The sequence below is a fragment of the Mchenga conophoros genome, linkage group LG5 (assembly GCF_057382185.1).
Source record: "Mchenga conophoros isolate Kocher_MC1m ecotype Shallow Benthic linkage group LG5, M_conophoros_male_GT1.1, whole genome shotgun sequence".
In the NCBI taxonomy this organism is placed as follows: Eukaryota; Metazoa; Chordata; class Actinopteri; order Cichliformes; family Cichlidae; genus Mchenga; species Mchenga conophoros.
Genome location: NC_140530.1, coordinates 13,636,103 through 13,661,625, shown reverse-complemented (window position 1 = coordinate 13,661,625; position 25,523 = coordinate 13,636,103). Strand labels below are relative to the sequence as shown.

General features: G+C 41.9%; 1 protein-coding gene and 1 long non-coding RNA gene across 2 annotated transcripts; both read right to left on the bottom strand.

The window, feature by feature from the left end:
• Positions 1 to 806: 806 nt before the first annotated feature.
• On the bottom strand, positions 807 to 2,996 carry LOC146573951 (uncharacterized). The gene is made up of 2 exons (XR_014892448.1): positions 1,042 to 2,996; positions 807 to 954 (listed from the first exon to the last, which is right to left on the bottom strand). It is a non-coding gene; the product is annotated as an uncharacterized LOC146573951 (long non-coding RNA).
• Positions 2,997 to 9,852: 6,856 nt separating this feature from the next.
• LOC146573950 (uncharacterized) lies at positions 9,853 to 12,685 on the bottom strand. The gene is made up of 3 exons (XM_085275466.1): positions 10,694 to 12,685; positions 10,414 to 10,644; positions 9,853 to 9,963 (listed from the first exon to the last, which is right to left on the bottom strand). The coding sequence occupies exons 1-3, from the start codon at positions 12,683 to 12,685 to the stop codon at positions 9,853 to 9,855; spliced, it is 2,334 nt and encodes a 777-aa protein (XP_085131592.1).
• Positions 12,686 to 25,523: the final 12,838 nt, after the last annotated feature.

Genomic DNA, 25,523 nt, shown 5'->3' with positions numbered 1-25,523 from the left:
CTGAAAACAGAAACACACAGGCACAATTTGAGGGTATGACGCGGCAGAGAGCAAAGGTAAACACAGGGGAGTAATCAGGGAGTGGAAAACAGGAGGGAGACACAGCTGGGAGGGATTAGGGCTAACGAGACGGGGAGCGAAGCTAGACACACTGACATCAGCCACAACCCTTCAAAATAAAACAGGAAACAATTCACAAAGACACAGACTAAGAAATGCAGACTTACACAGAGGGAACACACGGGCAGAAAAAACTAAGCACAGAACTAAACCTAAACTAAACATGAGGGCATAAGAACTAAACCCTAAACTGGAATAAGCTGGAACATAGAATAATAATAATAATCAACACAGGATAGCTAAAGAATCAGAACATAAATTATAATACAGAAGAATACCAAAAACATAAGAAACAGAAAATGCTGGATCAGAATGACCCAGAACCGGGACAGATTGTTCAAAATGCTGCTGCTAGGCTTCTGACCAAAACATCTAAGTACTCACATGTGACCCACTTATTATTTAGCATACAAGGCTGAGACCTAAGGGAGACAGAGCTGCTGCCACTGTGTCTCCTTGACTGTGCAACTCTCTCCCACTGAGCATAAGATCTGTGGACTCAGTAGTCTCTTTTAAACAACAACTAAAAACACATCTTTTTAGAATTGCATTGCATTAACTTTTGTCTGTTTTTGTTTTATAATTCGTTATCTCTGTGTGAAGCACTTTGTGATCTTTTATCCATATTTCACGGTCTGGCTGGCAGACCGTGGGGATATGGGGGAATGAGGACCCAGAACGCATGGTTCTGCGATTCAAACAGTGCACTTTATTTACAGTGAAGGCTGTAAACACAATAACTCCCCGTTGCTCCCTTGAATCCCGTGTGTGTGCTCCCCACTGTTGTGTTCTCGCACACCCTGTGCGTGCTGCCGTTCTGGTCCACTCTTCCACCTGGGGGGAAAACCACAAAAACAGCCATCAACACCAACCCCAGCGGGCATACACGAACTGCACCGTCGTACGCTGACACACACTAACTTGGGTAGACAACTCAATGATCCCACACCGGTGGGAGCTCCAACACTCTCCTAAGTAGCTCCCCCGACGAGCCCTGACCACCAACAGATGTGTGGCAGGAACTTCAGGTGTGGCCAGTCCTCTTGCAGGGCCACACCCATCAGGCCTGCATGGGCTGTTCTCCATCCTCCAGCCACACATGTACACACCCACACCCTGCCTCTACATATAATGAGTGGAACACCGAACAACACAGAATAGTACAGAAAAACACACATCCCCAAATAACAACACTACTACTACTACTAATAATAATAATAATAATAATAACGATAATAACAGTCCATCCTGCTTAAGGACCCCCCGAGTCCTCCAGAGCCGGGTCCATGACACATAAAGGTGCTATATAAATAAAACTTTACTTACTTACTTAGTAGACCCTGTACTTGACTGTACTTGAGATTATTTATTTCATTTGGAATTTAAGAACATTTTTTCTTTAAAAAAATTAATTTGACAGATGTTGTTTAAGCAGTTAAACTTAAAAAAAATGCAATTCCTAAAATAGAAACCAATGAGTAGTTCATTCTGAAAGACCTATTTTTCTCTTTTGAATATTTATTATTGCACATTAATAAAACAAAAGCATTTTCTTATCAGATTCCTCGATTAATCAATGGAATAATTGCTAGAATACTCGATTACTAAAATAATTAATGGCTACAGCCTTCAAAATAAGACAAAGTTCATCCTTATAATGGCTCTGGATTGGTACACTTTATTGTAGAATATCTTAGTTAGCTAATGTTTAAATATTTAATAGCTCTTGGGGTTTTTTCACAGTGGCACTGAGAGGCCAAACAGACTGCAACTTAAGAAAACATCAGCATATATTTTGAGGTAAGTTGATTTATAGTGTTATATCATATTTTATAAGGATTTTATGTGTTTGTATCATCTCTGTTCACTTCTGTCAGACTCATTTAGCAAAAATCATCCTGTTTAAGGTTCAGTTTTCCTCTGTTCTATATGAATTAAGACAGTTATGATATGGCATGATTATACTCACAAATTAAAGGAATATTTAATATACCAGTCTACTTATTTTATCAGAAACATGCAATTTACAGCTTTGTTAATCGGATGGTTGCCGGTTCGAGCCCCGGCTCCAACAGTCTCGGTCGGTGTGCTCTTGGACAAAACACTTCACCCATTGCCAAACTGGTGGTGGTCAGAGGGCCCGGTGGCGCCAGTGTCCGGCAGCCTCGCCTCTGTCAGTGCACCTCAGGGCTGTGGCTACAATGTAGCTTGCCATCACCAGTGTGTGAATGTGTGTGTGAATGGGTGGATGACTGAATGTAGTATAAAGTGCTTTGGGGTCCTTAGGGACTAAGTAAAGCGCTATACAAATACAGGCCATTTACCATTTACTTGGCATGTGTGTTAAACTAAAGCATCACACAGTATCAAGGGAAGTAGGGAGTAAATTTAAAAGAAAAGGCTGTTTTTGCTATTATCTATTGTTTGCTGTTGTTCCTAGGGTAATTTACTCTTGGCATCCTGAGGGAGTTTATGCAGTTGGTAGTCTATGGCTGTTAAATATTTCAGTAGGATGAGGGTTAAATTGTAACTTTAGTTACTTTGTGTTCTGTTGTATTGTGTGTGCTTTTGCGCTGTTTTTCTATTTGCTTATGTTTTCTTAGGTTGCAGTCTGTTTGGCCTCTCAGGGCCACAGTATTTTTCCTCCAAGCTTGACTCTCGACTCATGCCTGCGAAGTTTGGGAGAGATTGGACATTGTGTTTTCGAGTGACAGCAGATTACTGCTTTTTGGCGAGTGATTGAAACTCCACATGCTAACTCCCTAAACGTAAAATGCTTCACAATTTAACATCACAAAGGTGTTTAGATTCCATGCTTCCACTGGAGATCGTGTCGCTCTGATGAAATCCCTTGGAGGAGTTCGTCAAAGTATGAGGCCTGAAAAGAGGGGAAAATGTCGCCAAAATTACACATTAATTTTAAAATGCCTGACTTCCTGTTGGATTTGGGATATTGCTCCAAGAGACTTTTTTGTACATCTTGGTACCCTACATAAGCTTACCAGGTTTCAGACTCATAGATGAAACACGGAGCAGGGGCTGATGTTTTTAAATTTTGCAGGGGGCGCTGTGGAGCCATTTTGCAATATTCCATGAAAATGACTAGAAAACCCTCATCACATTGGAGGTGTGGACCAAATGTCAAGAGTTTTTAAACTTTCCAAGCCCCTCAACAGCCACTTCATCTTTCATGGTGAACCGCCTTGCCACCAGGGTGTGCTGTTCAGTTTAAACTCACAATTTTTGTCACTGAAGCATCATGAGGGACTGTTAATATTCCCCGCTTTTGAGGTGGACCTGATGAACCTGTGAAAATCAGTATATCAAAGTGAAAGACATGACATCTCCTGTTCCCACTAGGTGGTGCTCTGCGTATTCCTGACAATGGGCATATCAATCTGTTCAGGATGGCTACGTAATCATGTCTGTAAAATTTGGTAATGATCAGACTGGATTTCTTTAAGTTATGGCGTTTTCGTTCTTCACGGCGAGACATCAATGTTCGCCATCCTGCTGGGGTCATGCCAGTTCGCAAAAACTCACAGTTTTCCATGTATTGCCAAGACCAACTCCTTAATGCTTTCCTGGACAAATTTGAGGCTACATGGTTCACCGACATCTATACTGTACCTCAAAGTGTAAAACATGACATTTCCTGTTCCCACTAGGTGGCGCTATTGCCGTTGTCAAATATGGCAAGTGAAATATGTTCAGGGGCAGAGTCTTATCATATGTCGGAAGTTTGGTCCAGATGGGACACTTTATATGGAAATGAGAGCAAATAAGATTTTCATGGCAAATTATCAAAATTTACCGTGGCGCCACGACCACACCCTTGTCCGAAAACTCAAAAGCTCTACAATTTAATATGGCCCAGGTGTGTAGTTGACACTGACCAAATATGAAGCGTATACGATCAAATCCCAAGGAGGAGTTCGCAAAAGTACAAGGCCTGGAAATGGCAAAATCAGATACAAAATGTCACCTTCAATCCAAAATGGCGGACTTCCTGTTGGGTGTGCATCAATGGTCCCAATGACTTTTTTGTCCGTCTCAGCATGATACACGTGTGGGCCCAATTTCATTCATGTAGCTCAAACTATGTGTTCCTAGGCTTGCATTTAACAACACATAGGTGGCGCTCCAGAGCCATTTTCCAATGCTCATATATAAAACCTTTAAAATACGAAATTTTTCACCAGACCTGACATGTGTGCAAAATTTCATGAGTTTTTGAGCATGTTAAAGCCCTCAAAAAGGCACTTGTTTTACCTGAATAATAAGAAGAAGAAACGGAGCAGATACAATAGGGCCTTCGCACTCTCGGTGCTCAGGCCCTAATAAAACCCATAGGTTAGACAAAAAGAGGCAAAAAAGCACCCCTGGACAAACCCCACCAGACATACTGGACTGCCGGAGGATTCTTTATTCCTCCCACCGTCCAAAGACATGCAGCTTGTGGGGATAGGTTAATTGATTAATCCAAATTGCCCATAGGTGTGAATACGCGAGTGAATGTGAGCACGAATGGTTGTCTGTCTCTGTGTGTTAGCCCTGCGACAGACTGGCGACCTGTCAAGGGTGTACCCTGCCTCTCGCCCTATGACAGCTGGGATAGGCTCCAGCATCCACCGCGACCCTGAAAAGGATAAGCGGAAGCGAATGGATGGATGGATGGATGGATGGATGTTTGGATAGTTTCATCAGTTATCCAGCACTAAACTAAGAATTTTTACAAATGTTGATCCTATGAAAATAGTGTTTACCTCTGAAGCTCCCTCACGCTAAAAATAAAAATAAAATATTATTCACTTCTTAACATGAACTATTAATTTTGATTCAAATGAAACTGAAACATATCTAATCAAAGGTTTATTTATTCAAATCATTAATTGTTAGGGAAAATGTACTTGCTATTAACAATCAAGTAACCTTCATTACACCAGATTCCATTAAATGTTGCACTTTTGTAACAAAATTACATAACATTGAATTAGCTAAAATCAGCAGTTTGGGCAGTGAAACATTTGATCTGCCATGGTAATCAAACTGCATATCCCACTTCCTCCAAACCAGGAATGTCAAACACAAGGCCTTGGGGCCAGGATCAGCTGGGAAAAGACCCCAGTGTAAAGGAATGCACTGATTTTGGAGTTTTAACTGTATTTTCATAGGTTTTTGAGTGTTTGCTACTAATAAAGAGAAAATAGTTTTTGCACTATCTTCTACATACTGAGTCATTCTGCTCATGGTAGTCTAAGGAGCTTGGTTTCACAAAACGTAAAGAAGTCCAGTCACTTTCCTTCCAAGCTCCTTAGAGTAAATGTGTATTTGCACTGACAGAAATTGGCTGCTGATTGGGAAAACTGTGTTTGTTACTCTTAGCAATCCAACAAACATCACAAAAAGAACTTAACATCCAAAAGATTGGTTAAGACTTGTATCTTCACAAAGAAGTTCTGCTTCATTTTGTGTGAGTATTTCCACAAACTTTGAAGTTTAGGGTCCCTTTTTTCATCACGTGCTCTACAAGTAACACCTGGCTTATTGGATTACCTGGAGCCTGGAATTCATTTTGTCTTCTAAGAATTTAAATTGGTGATCAAGAAACATGACAACTAAGAGGCTAACAGAAGATATTGAAGAAGTTAAGAAGTCTCTTAACTTCATGTCAGAGGAATTGAGTAAGGTGGTGAAACAGCAAGCAGGACTGCTGGACTTAATTGAAGAAGTAAGACAACTGAAGATTGTGATTAAGGAAAAAGACAAGAAGATTGAAGAGCTGGAAAAAAAGAGTTGAAGATTTGGAGCAGTATACAAGAATGGAAGATGTGATTATTTCTGGACTGAAGACAAATCACTACACCTATGCACGGAGTACAGCAGGTGACAAGGAGGGGGAAGATGCACCAAGAGCTGAAAAGGATTTGCTTGAGCAGCAAGTTATTCAGTTTTTCAAAGACAAAGACATTCTTTTGGATAGCAAAAACATAGCTGCATGTCATACTATTCCACAAAAACATACCAAGATGCCAACTATCATACTACGATTTGTGAACAGGAAATATAAAGTTGAACTGTTAAAGATGGGAAAGAAGTTAAAGGGAACCGGCGTATATGTGAATGAGCATCTCACCAAGAGAAATGCTGAAATTGCACGACAGGCAAGACTATTGAAGAAAGGCACATCCAAGATACCTGGACTAGGAACTGTAAGGTATTCATAAGACTTAATGGGACACCAGAACAAGCTAAAGTAATTGTTGTCAGAGACATTGCAGATCTTGAGAGATTTAAACAAAAGAAATAGAGTTCAGTGTAGAAAAGAATTGTGTTGCTGACTGTGATATGAACAATATCTGATAAGTGTGAGAAAAATAACTATGCATGTGAATGTGAACAAAATAAAAGGCAAAAAAATGGAATATTTTGGATCTCATGATTATAAATTTTATGAGTTGGACAATAGTATTGATCCAGATATCCACCTCTATCAGAATGTTGATATGACATGTGAATATTATAATGGGGAAGAGTTGGATCCCAAGATAAAAGGTTTTTCATTAATCCACTTTAACAGTCGGAGTCTTTACAGTAATTTTTCTAAAATCAAAGCGTTTCTTGATCAATTCCAAAATAAGTTTGCAGTGGTAGCAATTTCAGAAACATGGTTGAATGATGACAAAGAATTGCAAGATGGACTAGAGGGATATGAAATGTTTTGGCAAAATAGGAAGAATAGAAGAGGAGGGGGTGTTGCTATGTTTGTTTTTTCATATCTTAAATGTAAAGTTGTTAACAATATGACTGCTGTGATTGATAGATAACTTGATGGAATGTTTAACCATTGAAATTCAGGTTGAAAGATCGAAAAACATATTAGTTAGCTGCATTTATCGTACATCTGCATCCTGTATAGATCAGTTTACTAAAGAAATTTCTGTAATATTAAAAAAACACAAGGAGAAGGTGACTTTTTTTTTGTGGTGATTTTAACATTGATCTATTGAAGGCAAACGACCATAATAAGACGTTTAGTTTTGGATTCCATCCGTTGATTCTAAAGCCGAGCAGATTAATGATGGATAGCGCCACTTTGATCGACAATATTTTTGTCAATAAGATAGACGGCAAGCTACATAGTGGACTGTTAGTCACAGATGTAAGTGATCACTTGCCTGTCTTTTCAGTGTTTGAAATGAACAATCAACTTCATTTTCAAGAGGAAAAGCAAATTTATTTCAGTGGTAGAATAAAAACACCAGAACAAATTGCGGCTTTTAAAACAGACTTAGAAAACTATGACTGGCAAAAAGTTTATATCGAAGACACTAATGATGCATACAATGCGTTTTTGGATATATTTTTGTCAATCTATGACAGCCATTGTCCAATTAAAAAGTTTTCTGAAAATTATAAAAAGAAAAAAACCATGGTTTACACAAGGTCTGGAAAGAGCCTGTAAAAAGAAAAATAGGATATACAAGATTTTTTTGACACATAGAACAAAGGAAAATGAAGACAAATATAAGAAATATCGAAATAAATTAACATCTATTATACGATATGAAAAGAAAAGATATTATGAACAGCTGCTTCAAAAACATAAAAGTAATATTAAGGCTACCTGGAGTGTATTAAATAGGATAATAAAAAAATCAACATAATATATGTTCTCCAACACGTATTATAAAAAGAGGTAATGTAGTGATTGATAATACTGAGAGCATAGTTAATGAATTTAATGATTACTTTGTTAATGTAGGTCCCAACTTGGCAAAAGAGATTTCTGTACCAGGAGGAAATGATGAAGTAGATTCTACTTCTTGTAAATGTAGCTGAATGTTTCTTGGTGGAGTCTGTGAGAGTGACATTGTAGAAGTGGTGAGTAAATTCAAGAGTAAAAAATCCATGGATTGTGACGACCTTGACATGTCGTTCTTCATAGTGTCCTTCAACCGTTAACATATATTTGTAACAAATCATTTCAAACTGGAATTTTTCCAGATAAAATGAAAATTGCCAAAGTGATCCCACTATATAAAACTGGTGATAAACAGATTGTGTCAAACTATAGACCGGTATCTTTACTGCCTCAGTTTTCAAAGATTCTTGAAAAACTATTTGCAAACAAACTAGATTCCTTTATTGATAAATATGATTTATTGAATGATCATCAGTATGGGTTCAGAAGAAATCGCTCAACATCTCTAGCTGTGATGGAATTTATTGAAAATATTGCAATGGCTGTGGATGAAAAATAGTTTGGAATAGGTGTGTTTATTGATTTACGTAAAGCCTTTGATACGATATATAATTCTTTACTTTTACAGAAGTTTGAAAGGTATGGTTTAAGAGGTGTTGTAGAATTTTGGTTAAATAGTTACTTGAATAATAGGTTCCAATATGTGAGTATTAATAACATGAAATCTAAACTTAGAAAAGTAACTTGTGGAGTTCCGCAAGGATCTGTTTTGGGACACAGCCAGTGATACTCCTTTGTCCCACACGCCATCAGACTGTTTAACTCCTCTCTGGAGGGGAGAGGGAGGGGAAACAGGAGGACAAAGGAGGGAACAACTAAGCTGTAGTGCCTCTTCACCTCACTGTACAATACCTTGTGCAATACTTTTGTAAATAGTCAACGGTGCAATAGACTCAATACTTGAAATGTGCAATTCACTTGTATTTTTATTTTTATTCCTATTTATTCTATTTATCCCCTTCGTATATTTTATTTATATTGTCTCTGTATTTATATATATGTGTGTGTGTATAACTCTGTAACTTCTGTCGGTGCTGTGCTTTTTTGGAAATCGAATTTCCCAGAGGAACCCACCCGAGGGATTAATAAAGTTCTATCTTATCTTATCTTATCTTATCTTACTTTAAAATATGTGATGTTTGCTGATGATACAAACTTATTTTGCTCTGGAAAAGACATAAAGAAATTACTGAAAACAGTGGAAACAGAACTCATGAAGTTTTCAATGATAGTTTATTAAATACAAACCAGATGGTTTGTATTTAATAAACTATCATTGAATGAAAGTAAAACAAAATGTATGTTATTTGGAGGTAATAAAAGTAATATTAAAGTAAAATTGAATTTAAATAAGGTTGAAATTGAAAGGGTATATGAGACAAAATTTTTAGGAGTAATTATTGATGATAAACTTTGTTTGAAGCCCCACATAGAACATGTGAAAAGGAAATTATCCAAGTCTATTTCTATTCTTTATAAAACAAGAGATTTTTTTGAATGAGATATAGGATAGGATTGGATATAGGGAGTCCACCAACCAGTTTTTTGTAGGATCATCTATGTTAAAATTCATGGACATATTCTAAAACTTTAGAAATGATATATCGTGTGATGAAAAAGAATGTTCCAATTTGTATTTTAAGTATGTTTCAACTAAGAGATGGAAAATATGATTTGAGGGGGTCTTATAAGTTTGAAATGTCACGGGCTGCGATGGCAGACCATGGAGTGGCAATGAAATTAGGGCCCAAAACGCGAGACTCTTAGCGAAGGACAGTGGATTTATTTACAGGAGGTGAAAAACACACAACTATATACAAAATCCCAGCACTGTGGTCCCGTGGTGATTCTCCCTGAATCCCACACAGTGCAGATGTCCGTAAAAGAGAAAGGTGGCGACTCCAAAAAAACTCCAATTCCCACACCGTGACTTAGAAACACACTCCGCTCCAGATTCGAGTTCTGACTCAAGGATCCAGCGTCGGCCTCAGCTCAGCTGCAGTCTTAAATGCCGTTCCCTTGACGAGCGTAATCTGCTGCAGCTGGCAGAGGACGACAAGCGGCAGGTGTGGCTGTCTCTGGAGCAGAAACACTTCCAGGTTCGCAGTCTCCTCAGCGAACCCACACCTCCGGAAGCTCACACGGAGACACATGGAGAAACGGAGAGCAAACCAAAACAACACACGGAAAACATAAACATAAACATAAACATATACTGAAAATACATGAGCCCTGGGTCCCTAGACCCAGGCCATGACAGTACCCCCCCTCTAAGGGTCGGCTCCCGACGACCCAAAACAAAACAAAAACCACAACCCAACCACCCCAGGGCGGGCGGCGGGGGGGATAACAGGACGGAGGGCCGGAACCAACCCCCAAATGACCAAATAGTTCATCTCAAAAGTCCCAGAGGCTCAACCGCGACTCCAGCGGAGGCACAAAACAGTTCAATAACCCCCCAAAACCGTGGCGTGAGAAAACCAGTTCAGGCGGCCAGTAACTATAACACAAGAGTTCAGGTGGCCTACCTCGGGTCCCGTGATAGCAACGGAATACTTCAGGCGCCCTGCAGTGTCGCAACAGCTCCGGCGGGCGGCCACGGGTCCGGTGGCAGCAATGTGACAGCTCCGGCGGCCGACCGCGGGTCCGGTGGCGGCGGCGTTGCAACAGCTCCGGCGGACGGCCACAGGTCCGGTGGCGGCGGTGTTGCAACAGCTCCGGCGGGTGGTGGAGTAGAACGGCCCATAATCCCCGACGTGCTGGACGTGGACGGCATGGAGGGCGTGGATGCGGATCCTGCACACTGACCCCCTGCTCAGGCTGAGCGGGTCCCTCCGGCACGCCGATCTCCGGCTGTGGCTGAGCGGGTCCCTCCGGCACGCCGACCTCCGGCTGTGGCTGAGCGGGTCCCTCCGGCACGCCGAGCCGCTCTCTTGATGGTGGGCGCTCCTCCCGCACGCCGGGCTCCCGCTCGCTGAGCTCCTGCTCGGGCAGCGCGAGCTCCTCCTGCGGCTCACGCTCGCTGAGCTCTTGCTCGGGCCGCGCGAGCTCCTCCTGCGGCTCCCGCTCGCTGAGCTCCTGCTCGGGCAGCGCGAGCTCCTCTTGCGGCTCCCGCTCGCTGAGCTCCTGCTCGGGTAGCGCGAGCTCCTCCTGCGGCTCCCGCTCGCTGAGCTCCTGCTCCGGCAACGCGAGCTCCTCCTGCGGCTCCCGCTCGCTGAGCACCCGCTCCGGCAGCGCGAGCTCCTCCCGCTCGCCGTGCTCCTCTGCAGGCTCCTCTGCAGGCTCCTCTGCAGGCGGCGCGGGCTCCTCCCGCTCGCCGAGCTCCTCTGCAGGCTCCTCTGCAGGCTCCTCTGCAGGCGGCGCGGGCTCCTCCCGCTCGCCGAGCTCCTCTGCAGGCTCCTCTGCAGGCTCCTCTGCAGGCGGCGCGGGCTCCTCCCGCTCGCCGAGCTCCTCTGCAGGCAACGCCGGTCCCTCCGGCTCGTTGAGGTTCTCCAGCAGCGGTGCGGGCTCCTCAGTGGGTGGCTTGCTGAGCTGCTCCGGCTCACAGAGCTCCACAGCTGGCGACGCGGGCTCTCCCCGCTCGCTGAGCCCCTGCTCGGGCTTGCTGAGCTCCTCCGGGTCGCTGAGCCGCTCCTCCGGCTGCGACGCGGGTATAGATGGTTGTTGATCCGGAGGTGAAAATGGCGATGCGGAAGCTGCAGGTGGTGAAGATGACGGTCGAGCGGGTGATGTGGATGGTGAAGCCGAGAGTTCTGCGGTCGCTGCAGTCTGATGGGACGCTGGTGGAGAAGTAGCTGCAAAGGGCGGAGGTGATAATGGTGTGGCAGCTACTCCTGGTAGACTGGACAGCGATGTAGAAACAACAGGCGGGTGACATAATGGCAGGGTAGTTCCAGCAGGCATATCAGCCTCCAACTGAGGATGAAGACGAGAGGCTGACTGGACTGAAGACTGAATTACTAGCTGGGTGACTGGCTGTGTTACAGCTACAAGCTGGGCAGCTGGCTGTGCTACGGCTACAGGCTGGGCAGCTGGCTGTGCTACGGCTACAGGCTGGGCAGCTGGCTGTGCCACGGCTACAGGCTGGGCAGCTGGCTGTGCTACGGCTACAGGCTGGGCAGCTGGCTGTGCTACGAGGTTAGCTTTCACACAGTCCAGTGAATAAACAGATGAGGTGAGTGAAGATGAATTGTCCATATGACTCACCACAGCCGACTGTTGGAAAGTTTTAGAGTCTGGCTGCGGTGAGGCACGCCGGCGGCGCAAGCGTCGCTTCTTTAACGATGCCGGGGCCAGCGTATCAGGCTGAGGTTCCACCAGCCGGCCGGACAGGAGAGCAGCTGTGTGATTTTGAGCTGCCGGTCCTTGGTCCGCTGACTCAGCAGGTGCCGCAGAGGCGAGTGGAGATGTGGTGAGGTGCAGAGGGCGTGTGAAACGTTTCCCCCGCAATGGAGGGTCCAACGAGAGAGCTGCAAGCGACGGCGGGGAGGCTATCTTCCTATGAAAAAAGAAATAGGCAGCAAGGGCTCCCAGGGAGGTTGCCACATCCTCCTCGCCCGGACAGCCCACACCAAACAGCTCAAAACAGGAACTTTCCCTCAGCGTGGTTATAATCGAAATTAGTCTCTTAATGTCCAAAAAGCTCACAGATAAGGTGATTGATGATAGGAAGTAATCAAAAAATACGACCTGTAAGTGTCTCTGATGAGTATCTGCCCTCTGGAGCATGCTCCGACAGTAACTCCAGAGCTGGGCAAGCAACTCCTCCTGTGAGACGGTCCCTGTGTCCGCTGGGTCCATGATGGCTGGATCCTTCTGTCACAGGCTGCGATGGCAGACCGTGGAGTGGCAATGAAAGTAGGGCCCAAAACGCGAGACTCTTAGCGAAGGACAGTGGATTTATTTACAGGAGGTGAAAAACACACAACTATATACAAAATTCCAGCACTGTGGTCCCGTGGTGATTCTCCCTGAATCCCACACAGTGCAGATGTCCGTAAAAGAGAAAGGTGGCGACTCCAAAAAAACTCCAATTCCCACACCGTGACTTAGAAACACACTCCGCTCCAGATTCGAGTTCTAACTCAAGGATCCAGCGTCGGCCTCAGCTCAGCTGCAGTCTTAAATGCCGTTCCCTTGACGAGCGTAATCTGCTGCAGCTGGCAGAGGACGACGAGCGGCAGGTGTGACTGTCTCTGGAGCAGAAACACTTCCAGGTTCGCAGTCTCCTCAGCGAACCCACACCTCCGGAAGCTCACACAGAGACACATGGAGAAACGGAGAGCAAACCAAAACAACACACGGAAAACATAAACATATACTGAAAATACATGAGCCCTGGGTCCCTAGACCCAGGCCATGACATGAAATGCCTAAAGTGAGAACCAATGTTAAGTATAGATGTGTGTCAGTTTTGGGAGTGAAATTATGGAATGGACTTAATGATGAACTGAAGATGTGTTTTTCTTTGTCATTCTTCAGGAAGATTTTAAAAATTTGTATTATAATTTTTATGGTGTCAGACTGAGCGGAGGTCTTTCCTGAGCTCCCGCCGCCACTGAGCATATCCTGCTTTATTATCGATACGTTCTGTACAACCTTGAGGGATAAAAACTTTAAACAAGAGTCTGTTAAAATGCCTCCTACAAGAGCTGCAAAATCTGCATCCAACAAATCCCCTGAAGAATCAGAAGCGAAAGAGGGTATGTCGACGAGCACAGCTACCACTCCAAGTACACCGGACACCGACGCGCTCGCTGCGGAAATATCAAAGACAGTCGTGGACAAAATATCTACTATGATGGAGAATAAATTCGACGAGCTCTCATTATCACTAAAAAGTATATCGGCACAACTGGAATTAAATTCTCAACGGATCTCTGACACGGAGAATCGCATTTCGACTGCAGAAGACTCGCTGTCAGGTATGGAAACTAGACTGGCTGATATGGAGACTAAAGTGAATACTCTTATGGAAAAATGTCTAGACTTGGAGGGCCGGAGCCGAAGAGACAACATTGTAATTCTGAATTTAAAGGAAGGCACTGAAGGTCGTGAACCGGTGAAATTCCTCGAAGGCTGGCTACCGACTTTGTTGAGTATTCAAACTAAACAGGGGAAAATCAAAATCGACAGAGCCCATCGGTCCATTGGATTATCAAGACCTAATCACCCTCGTGCAATGATTATTAAGGTGCATAATCCGGTAGACAAGATTAGGATCCTCACTGCAGCTAAAGATAATGGCCCCCTGACTTATGATGGACAGATCATTCATATTCGACAAGATTTGGCAACCGGAGTAAAAGAGATGCGACGTGCGTTTAACGGAGTGTGCCAAAAACGTATCCAGAAAAATATGCGCTTTTATATGCGTTATCCTGCTACACTTAACTTTTCTCACGGAGGAAACAATTACTTCTTCCGTAAATCTGAAGATGCTCTTGCTTTTTTGAACAATTTGAGTTAAATTGAACACCGACAGCAATTGATTGAATATGATTAGCTCTATTACGGCACTTAAATATTATACATACTCTTAATTTAAGGATACCCAGTCCATGTTAAGGTATATTGGAACTGGAAGTTGTACACTTATTAAGGAATGATTTAACTGTCCCGTCCCTTCTTATTTGTTTTTTCTTACAAACTTTATAAAGTAAAACATGTTTAACTCAGAAATATAAATGAGGTTCTCTCGGTGGCATGCGGGAGTTTGGACAGGAAGTTTTGTTTCTTTTCTTTTTTTTCCCTTTTTGCCTGTCAGTGACTTTTGCTCGGTTTCACGAGACCAAGTTTTCTTTTTTGATGGATCGTAGGATCGTTTTTTGGGGGGGAGGGAAGGGGGATTTTAGGGGTTGTTTTTTTTCCCTTTTTTTATCATTAATATGCGTGGTTATTGTTTCTGTTGTTTGTTTATTTATTTTTTCATGTTTGTGTCTATATAATGTATCTAAAATTACCCGCATTCCCTTCTATGGAAACATCTGTTTGCTTAATTGCAGTAGCGCACTCCGAGAAATGGTTTCCCACACATCATGTTATAATAGAGGGGGGAAAGAAACTATAACAAAAGAGATTGAGCTGATATGACTGACCTTAAAATAATTTCTTTAAATGTTAAAGGGCTGAATAATGTTGTTAAAAGACAAAAACTTCTTTCATTCTTGAAAAAGGAAAAAACACAAATTGCCTTACTTTCAGAAACTCATTTAAATGATTTGGAACACTCAAAACTAAAATGAAATTGGGTTGGCCAAGTTTTTTACTCATCATATAACACAAAAGGCAGAGGAGTAGTCATCCTTATCCATAGCAAGTTGCCTCTAACCATAGAAAAAGTCATAAAAGATAAGGAAGGATGCTACATTCTTATATCTGGTTTCCTATTTAGAGAATCTGTTTCTATAGGATGTGTTTATGGTCCAAATTCAGAAGATGTCTCTTTTTTTCCCCCCCAATCTCTTAACCCATGTTTCAGCCATAGCTTCCCCATATTTGGTGTTGGGATGTGATTTTAATTGTGTTCCTGATCTTAGGGTTGATAAATCTCCACCAGGGAGTGAATTGTCACCAAGAAGCATTAGACTGAAAGAGTTCTGTTCTGATCTAGAAATTTTTGATTCCTGGCGAGTAGCTCACCCCACAGATAGGGACTTCACCTTTTTTTCTTGCCCCCACCAGAGTTTCTCAAGAATAGATTTGTTCCCGTCATCCAGGACGGTATTGGATAGGATGGAAGAGTGCTCAATAAGGTCTTGTCCATTATCTGATCATTCAGTAGTAAGTATAAATGTTCACCCACCTTATTTTGAGCCAAATTCCCGCCGATGGAGGATGAATCCTCATTTATTGAGTAACCCCTTATTTATTGAGTATATCACTAAAGAGTTGAATGTTTTTATGACCACTAATAAAACGGAAGATGTAAGCCCATCTTTATTGTGGGAAACTGCTAAAGCCTATCTTAGGGGTAGTATTATCTCATACACTATAGCGCAGAAAAAGGCGTCAATGAAAGAACAACTCGATTTAGAGCACATAATACAAAAACTAGAAGTGCAGTTTAAAATCTCCAGGTCCAAAACTATACTTAAGAAGTTAGAAGCAGCCCGCTCAGCTTTAAATCAATTACTGACTAAAAGAGCAAAGGCAGCAATTTTCTTTGCTAAGCATAAATTATATGAATCTGGGAATAAACCTGGCTGTCTCTTAGCAAAAATAGCCAAAGGCAGGACAGATACAAACGTTATACAATCACTGTTTGATAATAAACATGTTAAGCATTATAAAACAACGGATATTAATCAAATTATGAAGCAGTTTTATATACACTTATACTCATCAGAGTGTAGTAATACAGATGGGAAGATGCGGGAATTTCTAGAGAAGGTGCCTGTTGTATCGTTATCAGAAAGTCACAGGAAAGAGTTAAATAACCCTGTGACACAGGAGGAAGTGCGACTTGCTATTAACTCCCTTAAAGGAGGAAAAGTACCAGGGCCTGATGGTTTCTGCCCAGAGTTTTATAAAAAACTAAGTCACCTTCTTGCAGGACCATTGACTGATATGTTTTAAGACTCTTTTAAGAATGAACAGTTGCCCCCCACACTCAGACAGGCTAATATTTTGTTAATTCTAAAGAAAAATAAATGTCCAGATAGGTGTGAATCATACAGACCGATCAGTCTCATTAATGTCGATGCTAAATTACTCTCCAAGCTATTAGTAAGGAAGCTTGAGGGCATTCTCCCACTGCTCATAAACCTTGATCAAACAGGCTTTATCCAAAATCGTTTCTCATCTACAAATATTAGACGACTATTAAATACTAGAAAAATTTGCATTTCCTGCGAAAATGCTGTGTGGATGCCTTAACGCTGAAGATGTCGGCTGAAAAAACAAAAAACATTGCCCTGAGCAGGATTTGAACCTGGCCCTTCTGGTCTAACGGCAGCGACTCACCTCACTGCACCAAACTCATTCTCACAAAGACGAGGTGGAGAGACTGACAATTCTGGTGAAATTAGCAGAAGCTGCTTAGAGTTGTGCTAATAAGAGGTGAAAAGGCTAAAAATTTTGCAGAAAAGAGGTTAATCAGAAGAATTTCTGCTGAAAAGAGTTTTTTCTGAAAACAGCAGAAAAAACTGAAAATTTTGCTGAAAAGAGTTCAATCAGCAGAATTTCTGCTCAAAAGAGTTTTTTCTGAAAACAGCTGAGATTTGTGCTGATAAGAGGTGAAAAGGCTGAAAACTTTGCAGAATTTCTGCTGAAAAGAGTTGCTGATTAGAGTTCAATCAGCAGAATTTCTGCTGAAAAGAGTTCAATTAGCAGAATTTCTGCTCAAAAGAGTTCAATCAGCAGAATTTCTGCTGAAAAGCTTAAAATTCTAAGGAAAACAGCAGAAGAGGCTCAGATTTGTGGTGATAAGAGGTGAAAATGCTGAACCAATCAGAGGTACTGCTTCTGTCTGCTTCATCAGGCTGTGTACTTGTATGTATTTCTGCCATGGACTGTTAACAAGAATCTGAGGTCCATATTAGAAAAGCTTGTAAAATCATAAAACTTTGCAGAATTGAAATAAATTATCAATATGAATTACAGGTCTGTCAGGGTGTATCAATTTGTAGTGAAAAAAACATGTGGGAACACGAGAAGCTGGAGAAATACCAAGGGCTCAGAGAAGAGCTCGAGAGGATGTGGAGGGTGAAGGTAACGGTGGTCCCCATGGTAATCGGAGCACTAGGTGCGGTGACTCCCAAGCTAGGCGAGTGGCTCCAGCAGATCCCGGGAACAACATCGGAGATCTCTGTCCAGAAGAGCGCAGTCCTGGGAACAGCTAAGATACTACGCAGGACCCTCAAGCTCCCAGGCCTCTGGTAGAGGACCCGAGCTTGAAGGATAAACCGCCCACAGGGGCGTGCTGGGTGGTTTTTTTTTTTATATCTCATAGTAATCTGACAATACTATAATATTGGCCATATTATATTTACATTGCCACAGTGAGTTGACTTTAGTCTCATAAACAACATTAACTAATTGTTATTTACTAACTAATCTTAAATGACTGTTCAGCACAGAAATGAAGCCCAACAATCATGTTTTACAGTCCCGTGGTCTCAGCCTCAGATACTCAACTAATCAAAGTGATGTCATGACAAAAATGAATGACCAACAGAACATTTTTCTCCTTCATTTCTGTCAAACAAAGCTGTGTGTAACGTGTCTCGCGGTTAGTATCATGGTTGCTAGGCAACCTGAACAGCGCGACTATGCGTATACCGTCCCATTTCACAAGCCTCTCACTTCCGCACTTACTACCCTCAAAAGAAGTAACATTGAATCACTTGCAGCGCAAATTATGTGACAAACTATTGCTGGTAGCTAGGAAATGTATTCTCATTAATTGGGTTAAAGATAAACCTCCCTCTGTGACGTTGTGGTACAGAGAATTATTTAAAGTTATTCCTCATGAAAGAACTGCTGCTAATTTAGGAGGAAATGAGGGTCTCTTTCTCAATGTTTGGTCCCCTTTGCTTTCTTATTTGCCAAATGATTTGTCCCAACTGTTGAGGGGGGGTGGTTGCGATTAAGATGCTCTCAGTTAAATAGGAAGTAAGTGTAAAGGACAATTCATTCTTGGAGTTTATCTTTTTCTCTTTCTATATCTGTGGGTAATTGAGTGAAAATATGTTTTGTGTGTGTGTGTGTGTGTGTGTGTGTGTGTGTGTGTGTGTGTGTGTGTGTGTGTGTGTGTGTGGATGTGGGTTTTTTGGGGGTTTTTTCTTTTCTGTTTGGTTGTTATGTTTTATGCTATTCTTGATAATGAATAAAAATTGTATATCTAAAAAAAATTAGTATTACACAAGGTTATAGAAATTTGGTTTGTTAAAAAAAATTTGTGTTGCTTTAATTTCTTGATTTATCATTGATTTCTTTTCAAACTGTTATACAACTTATTTATCAATGCTATTTATTTTCTTGGTTAAAGATTTGATTATTTCTATGGGGGTAAGGGATAGGAGAAGTATAAGCCACTGTGTGTTATACTTGTATAACACACAGTGTCAGGCTACATTTCACTGTGTGTTATACTTGTATAACCAGTGTTGGGAAGGTTACTTTTAAAATGTATTCCATTACAGAATACAGAATACATGCCCCAAAATGTATTCTGTGACGTATTCCGTTACGTTACTCAATGACAGTAACGTATTCTGAATACTTTGGATTACTTAATATATTATCATTCTTTTTACAACAACGTGAATGTACTATTGCTGTGTGATTTATTACTATTACTCAAGGTCCGCGACTCCGAACTGTAGTAAAGGGACCTCTGACTAATACGGCGGGGTCCCTGTCGGCTCGTAGCCGAAAAATAGCTTTACTTTGTTGTGTGGGTCAACTTTTCTTGCGAGAGACAGAGAGAGGCGTTGAAAGGCTGCTCCAACAGAACTTATTGTTTTCGGAGGAAAACACGAACACGGTGTACAGTCGAGTCTTAATAGCTTACTTACAACTGGGCTCGTCAGGCACTCTTCTTGGCTGAAGTGGTTATTATTATATTTACATGCTTCCAGCTCCCGTTTTTGCTCGATGACAACTCGTACCTTTCCGCTCCCCTTTTTCTCCCTCCTCGCGCTCACAGACCCATAACGTGTATGGCAGTCCATTCTCCCTGAAACACGGACTACACTGCCCATGATGCTACATTCTTTAGAGCTATGCTTGTAGCATTCTGCCTGTTAGCTTAGCACAACAACAACAACAACAACGAAAAGGCGCTCTCTCACCCAGGAAACACGCAGTCGCAGAGAGAGAGAGAGAGCGTTGCCCTGTAACCATGGCAACCGTAACGCTGCCGCCTGGAACAACAGAATGTAGCTGTCAAACAAAACCCAAACAGTCCTGACCCGCGACAAAATGAAACAGGAAAGTACCGCAGTGTAATCCATTTATTTCAACAAAGTAACTGTATTCTGAATACCACCTGTTTAAACGGTAACTGTAACGGAATACAGTTACTCATTTTTGTATTTTAAATACGTAACGGCGGTACATGTATTCCGTTACTCCCCAACACTGTGTATAACTATGCATGTGACAAATAAAGAACCTTGAACCTTGAGCCATAAGGCTTCAGCCTATTCCTTTTTCGGTTACTGTTTGAGTACTTTTATGTAAAATTATAATCTGTTGTTGTTGTTGACTGAAATAAAAAAAAATTCAATTCAATTAAAAAAAATCAAGTTTCACTGGTTCGGTATGCTTAATATCAAAGTGGGCTGTATGAGGCCCACCAAGATGTAAAAGGAATTTGACAGCCCTGCAGTTGAATGACCTTGCATCCCTATGTTGGTTCAGTTCCTGCAAAATCATAATTAAAATATTTGTCTGGGACCATCTTTGCAATGACCCAAAACAACTTGTTAAAGAGAAAGTGTACCTACTGTTAAGATCTCCCAATTCTTTTAATCTTTGGGCTGAAGGAAGGACAATACTCGGTGTATAATGCTCAATCAACAATTCTTTATTCCCATACAATTCAACACTTATGAGCACAAGCCATCCGGATGGGGAGACATGCATGAAGAGGGTCACAGCAAATCTCAAACTGGTGGAGGGTTACTCAAGCTCTTATAGCCTTTAGTGGCCCCCACCTAGTTGTAAAAGCCTGAACATTCACATTCTTTGTCTCACACGGGGCCTAAGTTATGACCTCGGCTCCTTATTTTTCTGCTCTCTGTAAAGGTGGGGGTATGGAATGTGGTCTGTTTCTTCTATTATCGGCACAAGGTCCTCTGCACACAACATTCTCTTCAGTTTGACATGTCAAGAAACAGTGTAACACCTTCACAGCAGATCAAGGGTAAAGGGTAATGTACACCTTTCTAACAAATCCAAAAATGGTCACATTCTTTTAACCCAAAAATATAATGGAAACTAAGCTACATACACAGCACACAATCTAGACTAAAGGATATTATATGACCTACAGCAGTTAACATGATTCAACTACTTTAACTACAGATACACTGAACAAAAATATAAACGCAACACTTTTGTTTTTGCTCCCATTCCCCATGGGATGGACGTAGAGACCTAAAATTCATTCCAGATACACAATATAACCATCCCTCCCAAACAGTGGTCACAAATCAGTCCAAATGTGTGGTAGTGGGCACATCTGCTATATTGAGATAATCCATCCCACCTCACAGGTGTGCCACATCAGGATGCTGATCTGACATCATGAGTAGTGCACAGGTGTACCTCAGACTGCCCACAACAAAAGGCCACCCTGGAATGTGCATTTTTTTGCGCTATTGGGGGTCTGGGGACCCAGAACCGGTCAGTATCTGGTGTGACCACCATTTGCCTCATGCAGTGCAACACATCGTCGCATGGAGTCTATCAGATTGTCAATTGTGGCCTGTGGAATGTTGGTCCACTCCACTTCAATGGCTGTGCGAGGTTGTTGGATATTCGTGGGAACTGGTACACGCTGTCGTATACGCCGGTCAAGCACATCCCGAACATGCTCAATGGGTGACATGTCCGGTGAGTATGCTGGCCATGCAAGAACTGGGACATTCTCAGCTGCCATCTGCCCTGAACAATGTGAACCATGATTCATCCGTGAAGCGCACACCTCTCCAACGTGCCAGACGCCATCGAATGTGAGCATTTGCCCACACAAGTCTGTTACGGCGACGAGCTGGAGTCAGGTCAAGACCCCGATGAGGACGACGGGCATGCAGTTGAGCGTCCCTGAGACGGTTTCTGACAGTTTGTGCAGAAATTGTTTGGTTGTGCAAACCAATTGTTCCAGCAGCTGTCTGGGTGGCTGGTCTCAGACGATCTTGGAGGTGAACCTGCTGGATGTGGAGGTCCTGGGCTGGTGTGGTTACAAGAGGTCTGCGGTTGTGAGGCCGGTTGGATGTGCTGCCATATTCTCTGAAACGCCTGTGGAGACGGCTTATGGTTGAGAAATGAACATTCAATGCACGGGCGACAGATCTGGTTGACATTCCTGCTGTCAGCATGCCAATTTCACGCTCCCTCATTGCTTGTGGCATCTGTGGCATTTTGCTGTGAGACAAAACTGCACATTCCAGGGTGGCCTTTTGTTGTGGGCAGTCTGAGGTACACCTGTGCACTACTCATGATGTCAGATCAGCATCCTGATGTGGCACACCTGTGAGGTGGGATGGATTATCTCAATATAGCAGATGTGCCCACTACCACACATTTGGACTGATTTGTGACCACTGTTTGGGAGGGATGGTTATATTGTGTATCTGGAATGAATTTTAGGTCTCTACGTCCATCCCATGGGGAATGGGAGCAAAAACAAAAGTGTTGCGTTTATATTTTTGTTCAGTGTATAAGATAACATATGACAAGAGAATAATCTCACACTACCTAATGCCAAACAGGGACGTGCAGAGGGGGGGGCTAGAGGGGCTTGAGCACCCGCCCCTTTCCTGATGAGTGCCCAAAGTGCCCTTTTGTTGAGGCAAATTTAAATTTTTTTTATTTATTTATTATTATTTTTATGTGTGTGTGCGTGCGGAGTCCTGTCTGTGCCCCTCAACAATAATATTTAACTATTAATCATAGTTTTGCTAAATAAAAGGATCTGGCTTGCATCAGTCACATGATCACATTTAACCAATGATCGCCCTCGACGGCAGAACGCGCTGGTTACGAGCCGGGAACGAGCTCACAAAGAGCACGCGCATTTTTTGCGGTCCGGAGCTGTAGGAGAAACACAAGTTAACTCAGAGACACAGACTGATGCGACAAACCCAGTAAGTAGGTGTACAGCGCACACTGTAGTGTGTAGCACACAGGAGTATTAGCTTATTACGTACACGTTGGTAAGCTGTCTTGTTGCAACTGACGAACTGAAACAAACGAGCGTGCTGTGTGTGCAACAGCGCGACAAACATTACCTGTCCTTTTATTAACTGCACAAGTAGTGCTGGTCACAGCTGCTGGCTACCTGTGTAAGGCTGTCATGGGTCTGTAGCTCTGTCACCGTTTTAGGGAACATATTTAGTTTTAAAGTAAGTTTCTGGGCATTTCCTGCCTTTCTGGAGGGATTATATTTCACTAAAAAAACGATCTAATATGCATGTCCACATAATAATAATTATAATTATAATATATTAAAAAACACACGCTGTATTTTAAAGAACATACATTAAGAAGCAGATTATATTAGATTTATATTTTAAATAAGACAAAAGATTGTATCTCTACAGTTTAAAAATGTAATAAGCTTTGCCCTGCACAGAGTGGATAGTGAAACAAATGGAATCATCATAAATACATTATTTCATATTTATTACTTCCCCCTCCTCATTGCTTTATTATTGTAGCTCTAGTAATAAATAATAATGTAAGGATGCCCATAGTATATACAGTATTCTGAAGAAGGTCTAAAATGTCACTGTGTGTGCATGTGTGTGTTTTATTTAGCTGGATTTAAAAAAATATTACTCATGATATAACATTGTCCAGACATGGCTGGTAAGGACATGAGGAGGAAACAGTAGGAGCTGTATGAGGCTACTAAAGGCAGGGCTATAACATTTTTCTGTCATCATTTTATTATAGATTAAGTGCAAGAGTTGTTAGGTGTGGATAATTAGATTATAGTTTATTGCAATAGCAAGTTGTGCCTTGTTCTCAGATAGACAGCAAGTGGAGAGTGATATATGAAATGATGGGAAGGAAGGAAGAAGAGAAGCAAAGAGTGATTCACAGGCAGAGCCGAGTTTATGTCACAGTTTTTCGTTGCCTTATGGTTCCAAGCGCTGTCACCAATCTTTGCATTTTGTTATTATCTCATGACACTTGTTTAATCAGCTACCATCTCTCCTGTGGACTTTTTAATGTCTACAGTCTCAGATCAACACAGCCCTGCCCTTCCCATATTAGATTCTTGATGAATGTGTGTTGTTGTTATTCAGCATGGTCAGTGGCGTGTCTAGAAAATTTTTGTTGGGGGGGCCAGGTAGGGGCACAGATTTGGAGAAGGGTGGCAGATTTAATTGGCAGATAATGTTTAAAAAAAAAATTCTACCAACCCTTAACCATAATTCAATAATCCTATAAACCTAATAACCAAATGCACTTTTAACTGTTATTAGAATGAGATTTTAACCACTACGGTGCAAAGTTTTTAGATACTGCGTTGATAAAGTACAAGAGATACAATCAGTGCTTTGTCAGTGTTTACTCAGCAGTCAAGGACATCAATATTTACATAGTATTTTTACTGACATATAGTGCACATATGTTTTGGGCAAAAACATTTTTGAATATTAAAATACGAACATTTTTAACATACAATTGACAAATTAGCCAATGCCAATGCAAAACTTTATCTGCCTGTTAAAAAAAGAAGATAATCTTCTCACAAACTGGTGTTTGATTTTGAAACAGGAAAAAAGTGGGGAAACAACTGAAAAGACTAACATTTGAATAAAACCTGAAAGCAAGTAAATACTTTCTATGCTGCCTTATGGTGAACTTTGGTAATATTGATAAAGAACAACACTGGCTGATGATGAAATACAGTCAGCTGGCATGGTGACACTGCCAGTATTAACCTGCAGGGCTGGACTGGGACAAAAAAATTGGGCATTTTCACTACAGACCGACCCACCAGGTATTAAAGCCATAAAGACTTTGACTGAAAACAAACCCTGTTGTGACAGTGATGTATAGTCTTGTTGGTATATGTATGATTTCTATACATTTTACGTCAGATAAAAACTTTGGTTGTAAGGTTTAGATAATTATTTAATAAAAGCTAGGTATTTTAAATGAGAATAAGAAAGAAAAGTATTTCTTTGTGCCTTTCCCTGTTAATGCCCTACATGCCCCCCTGGCAAAACTTTCCTAGACCCGCCCCTGCACAGTTACCAGCTGTCAGCTACATAAAAAAGGATCCTGGTGTTATTTGTCTCTCAGAAACAGTTCATAACTTCCCTTCAACTCATTCATGTCACCTAAAAGGTAAACCTGTTTCTCCATCACCTGTTCAGCTCTGATGGTTCAGTAAGGACATCTCCTGGTTTCATCTTCATGTTTCCCTCTCACCACATATCTAAACAGACATCATGACCAGCAGCTTTACAGCTGTGGCTCCAGCAAACAACAGCTGATACTAGAAATTAATATTAAATAAATTCTAACAACAGCTGATCAAGCTTAAACGTGCTGCTGTTGTTTAGCGCCACATCCGCTGGTTTCCTCTTTCTGGCACAAAGTGGGCGATAAATAAACAAGAGAGAAAAGCCGATCAGCTGATCATTGATCAGTTTCATGATTGAAGTAGCAACAGGAGAGGCAGGGGAGAGAATAAGAGAAGAAGAGGCAGCTGTGCAGCATAAAGACAGAATAAATCCAGCTTTGTGTCTTTTTTCCATTCTAGCTAAAGTTCGGGACAAACTGCGTCTCTTCTCAGCTCAATACCAAACGTGTAATATTTTCTCTGAATGAGGGACCATTCCATTTTTTAAGGAGCCGTTGGCAACTCTACTAACCTTATGAATAAAATAAAGTTCACTATCAGTAACATCATAGCACCCACCCAGCTGGCTAAAACGCAGTATGAGTT

What these genes read in the sequence shown, in the direction of transcription:
- LOC146573950 (XM_085275466.1), bottom strand. Translation starts at nt 12,685, where the DNA reads ATGGACCCAGCGGACACAGGGACCGTCTCACAGGAGGAGTTGCTTGCC. An exon ending in CCGCTCAGCCTGAGCAGGGG is followed by an intron (nt 10,645 to 10,693) that starts GTCAGTGTGCAG and finishes GTCCACGTCCAG; the next exon opens with CACGTCGGGGATTATGGGCC. An exon ending in TTGCTATCACGGGACCCGAG is followed by an intron (nt 9,964 to 10,413) that starts GTAGGCCACCTG and finishes TTTCTGCTCCAG; the next exon opens with AGACAGCCACACCTGCCGCT.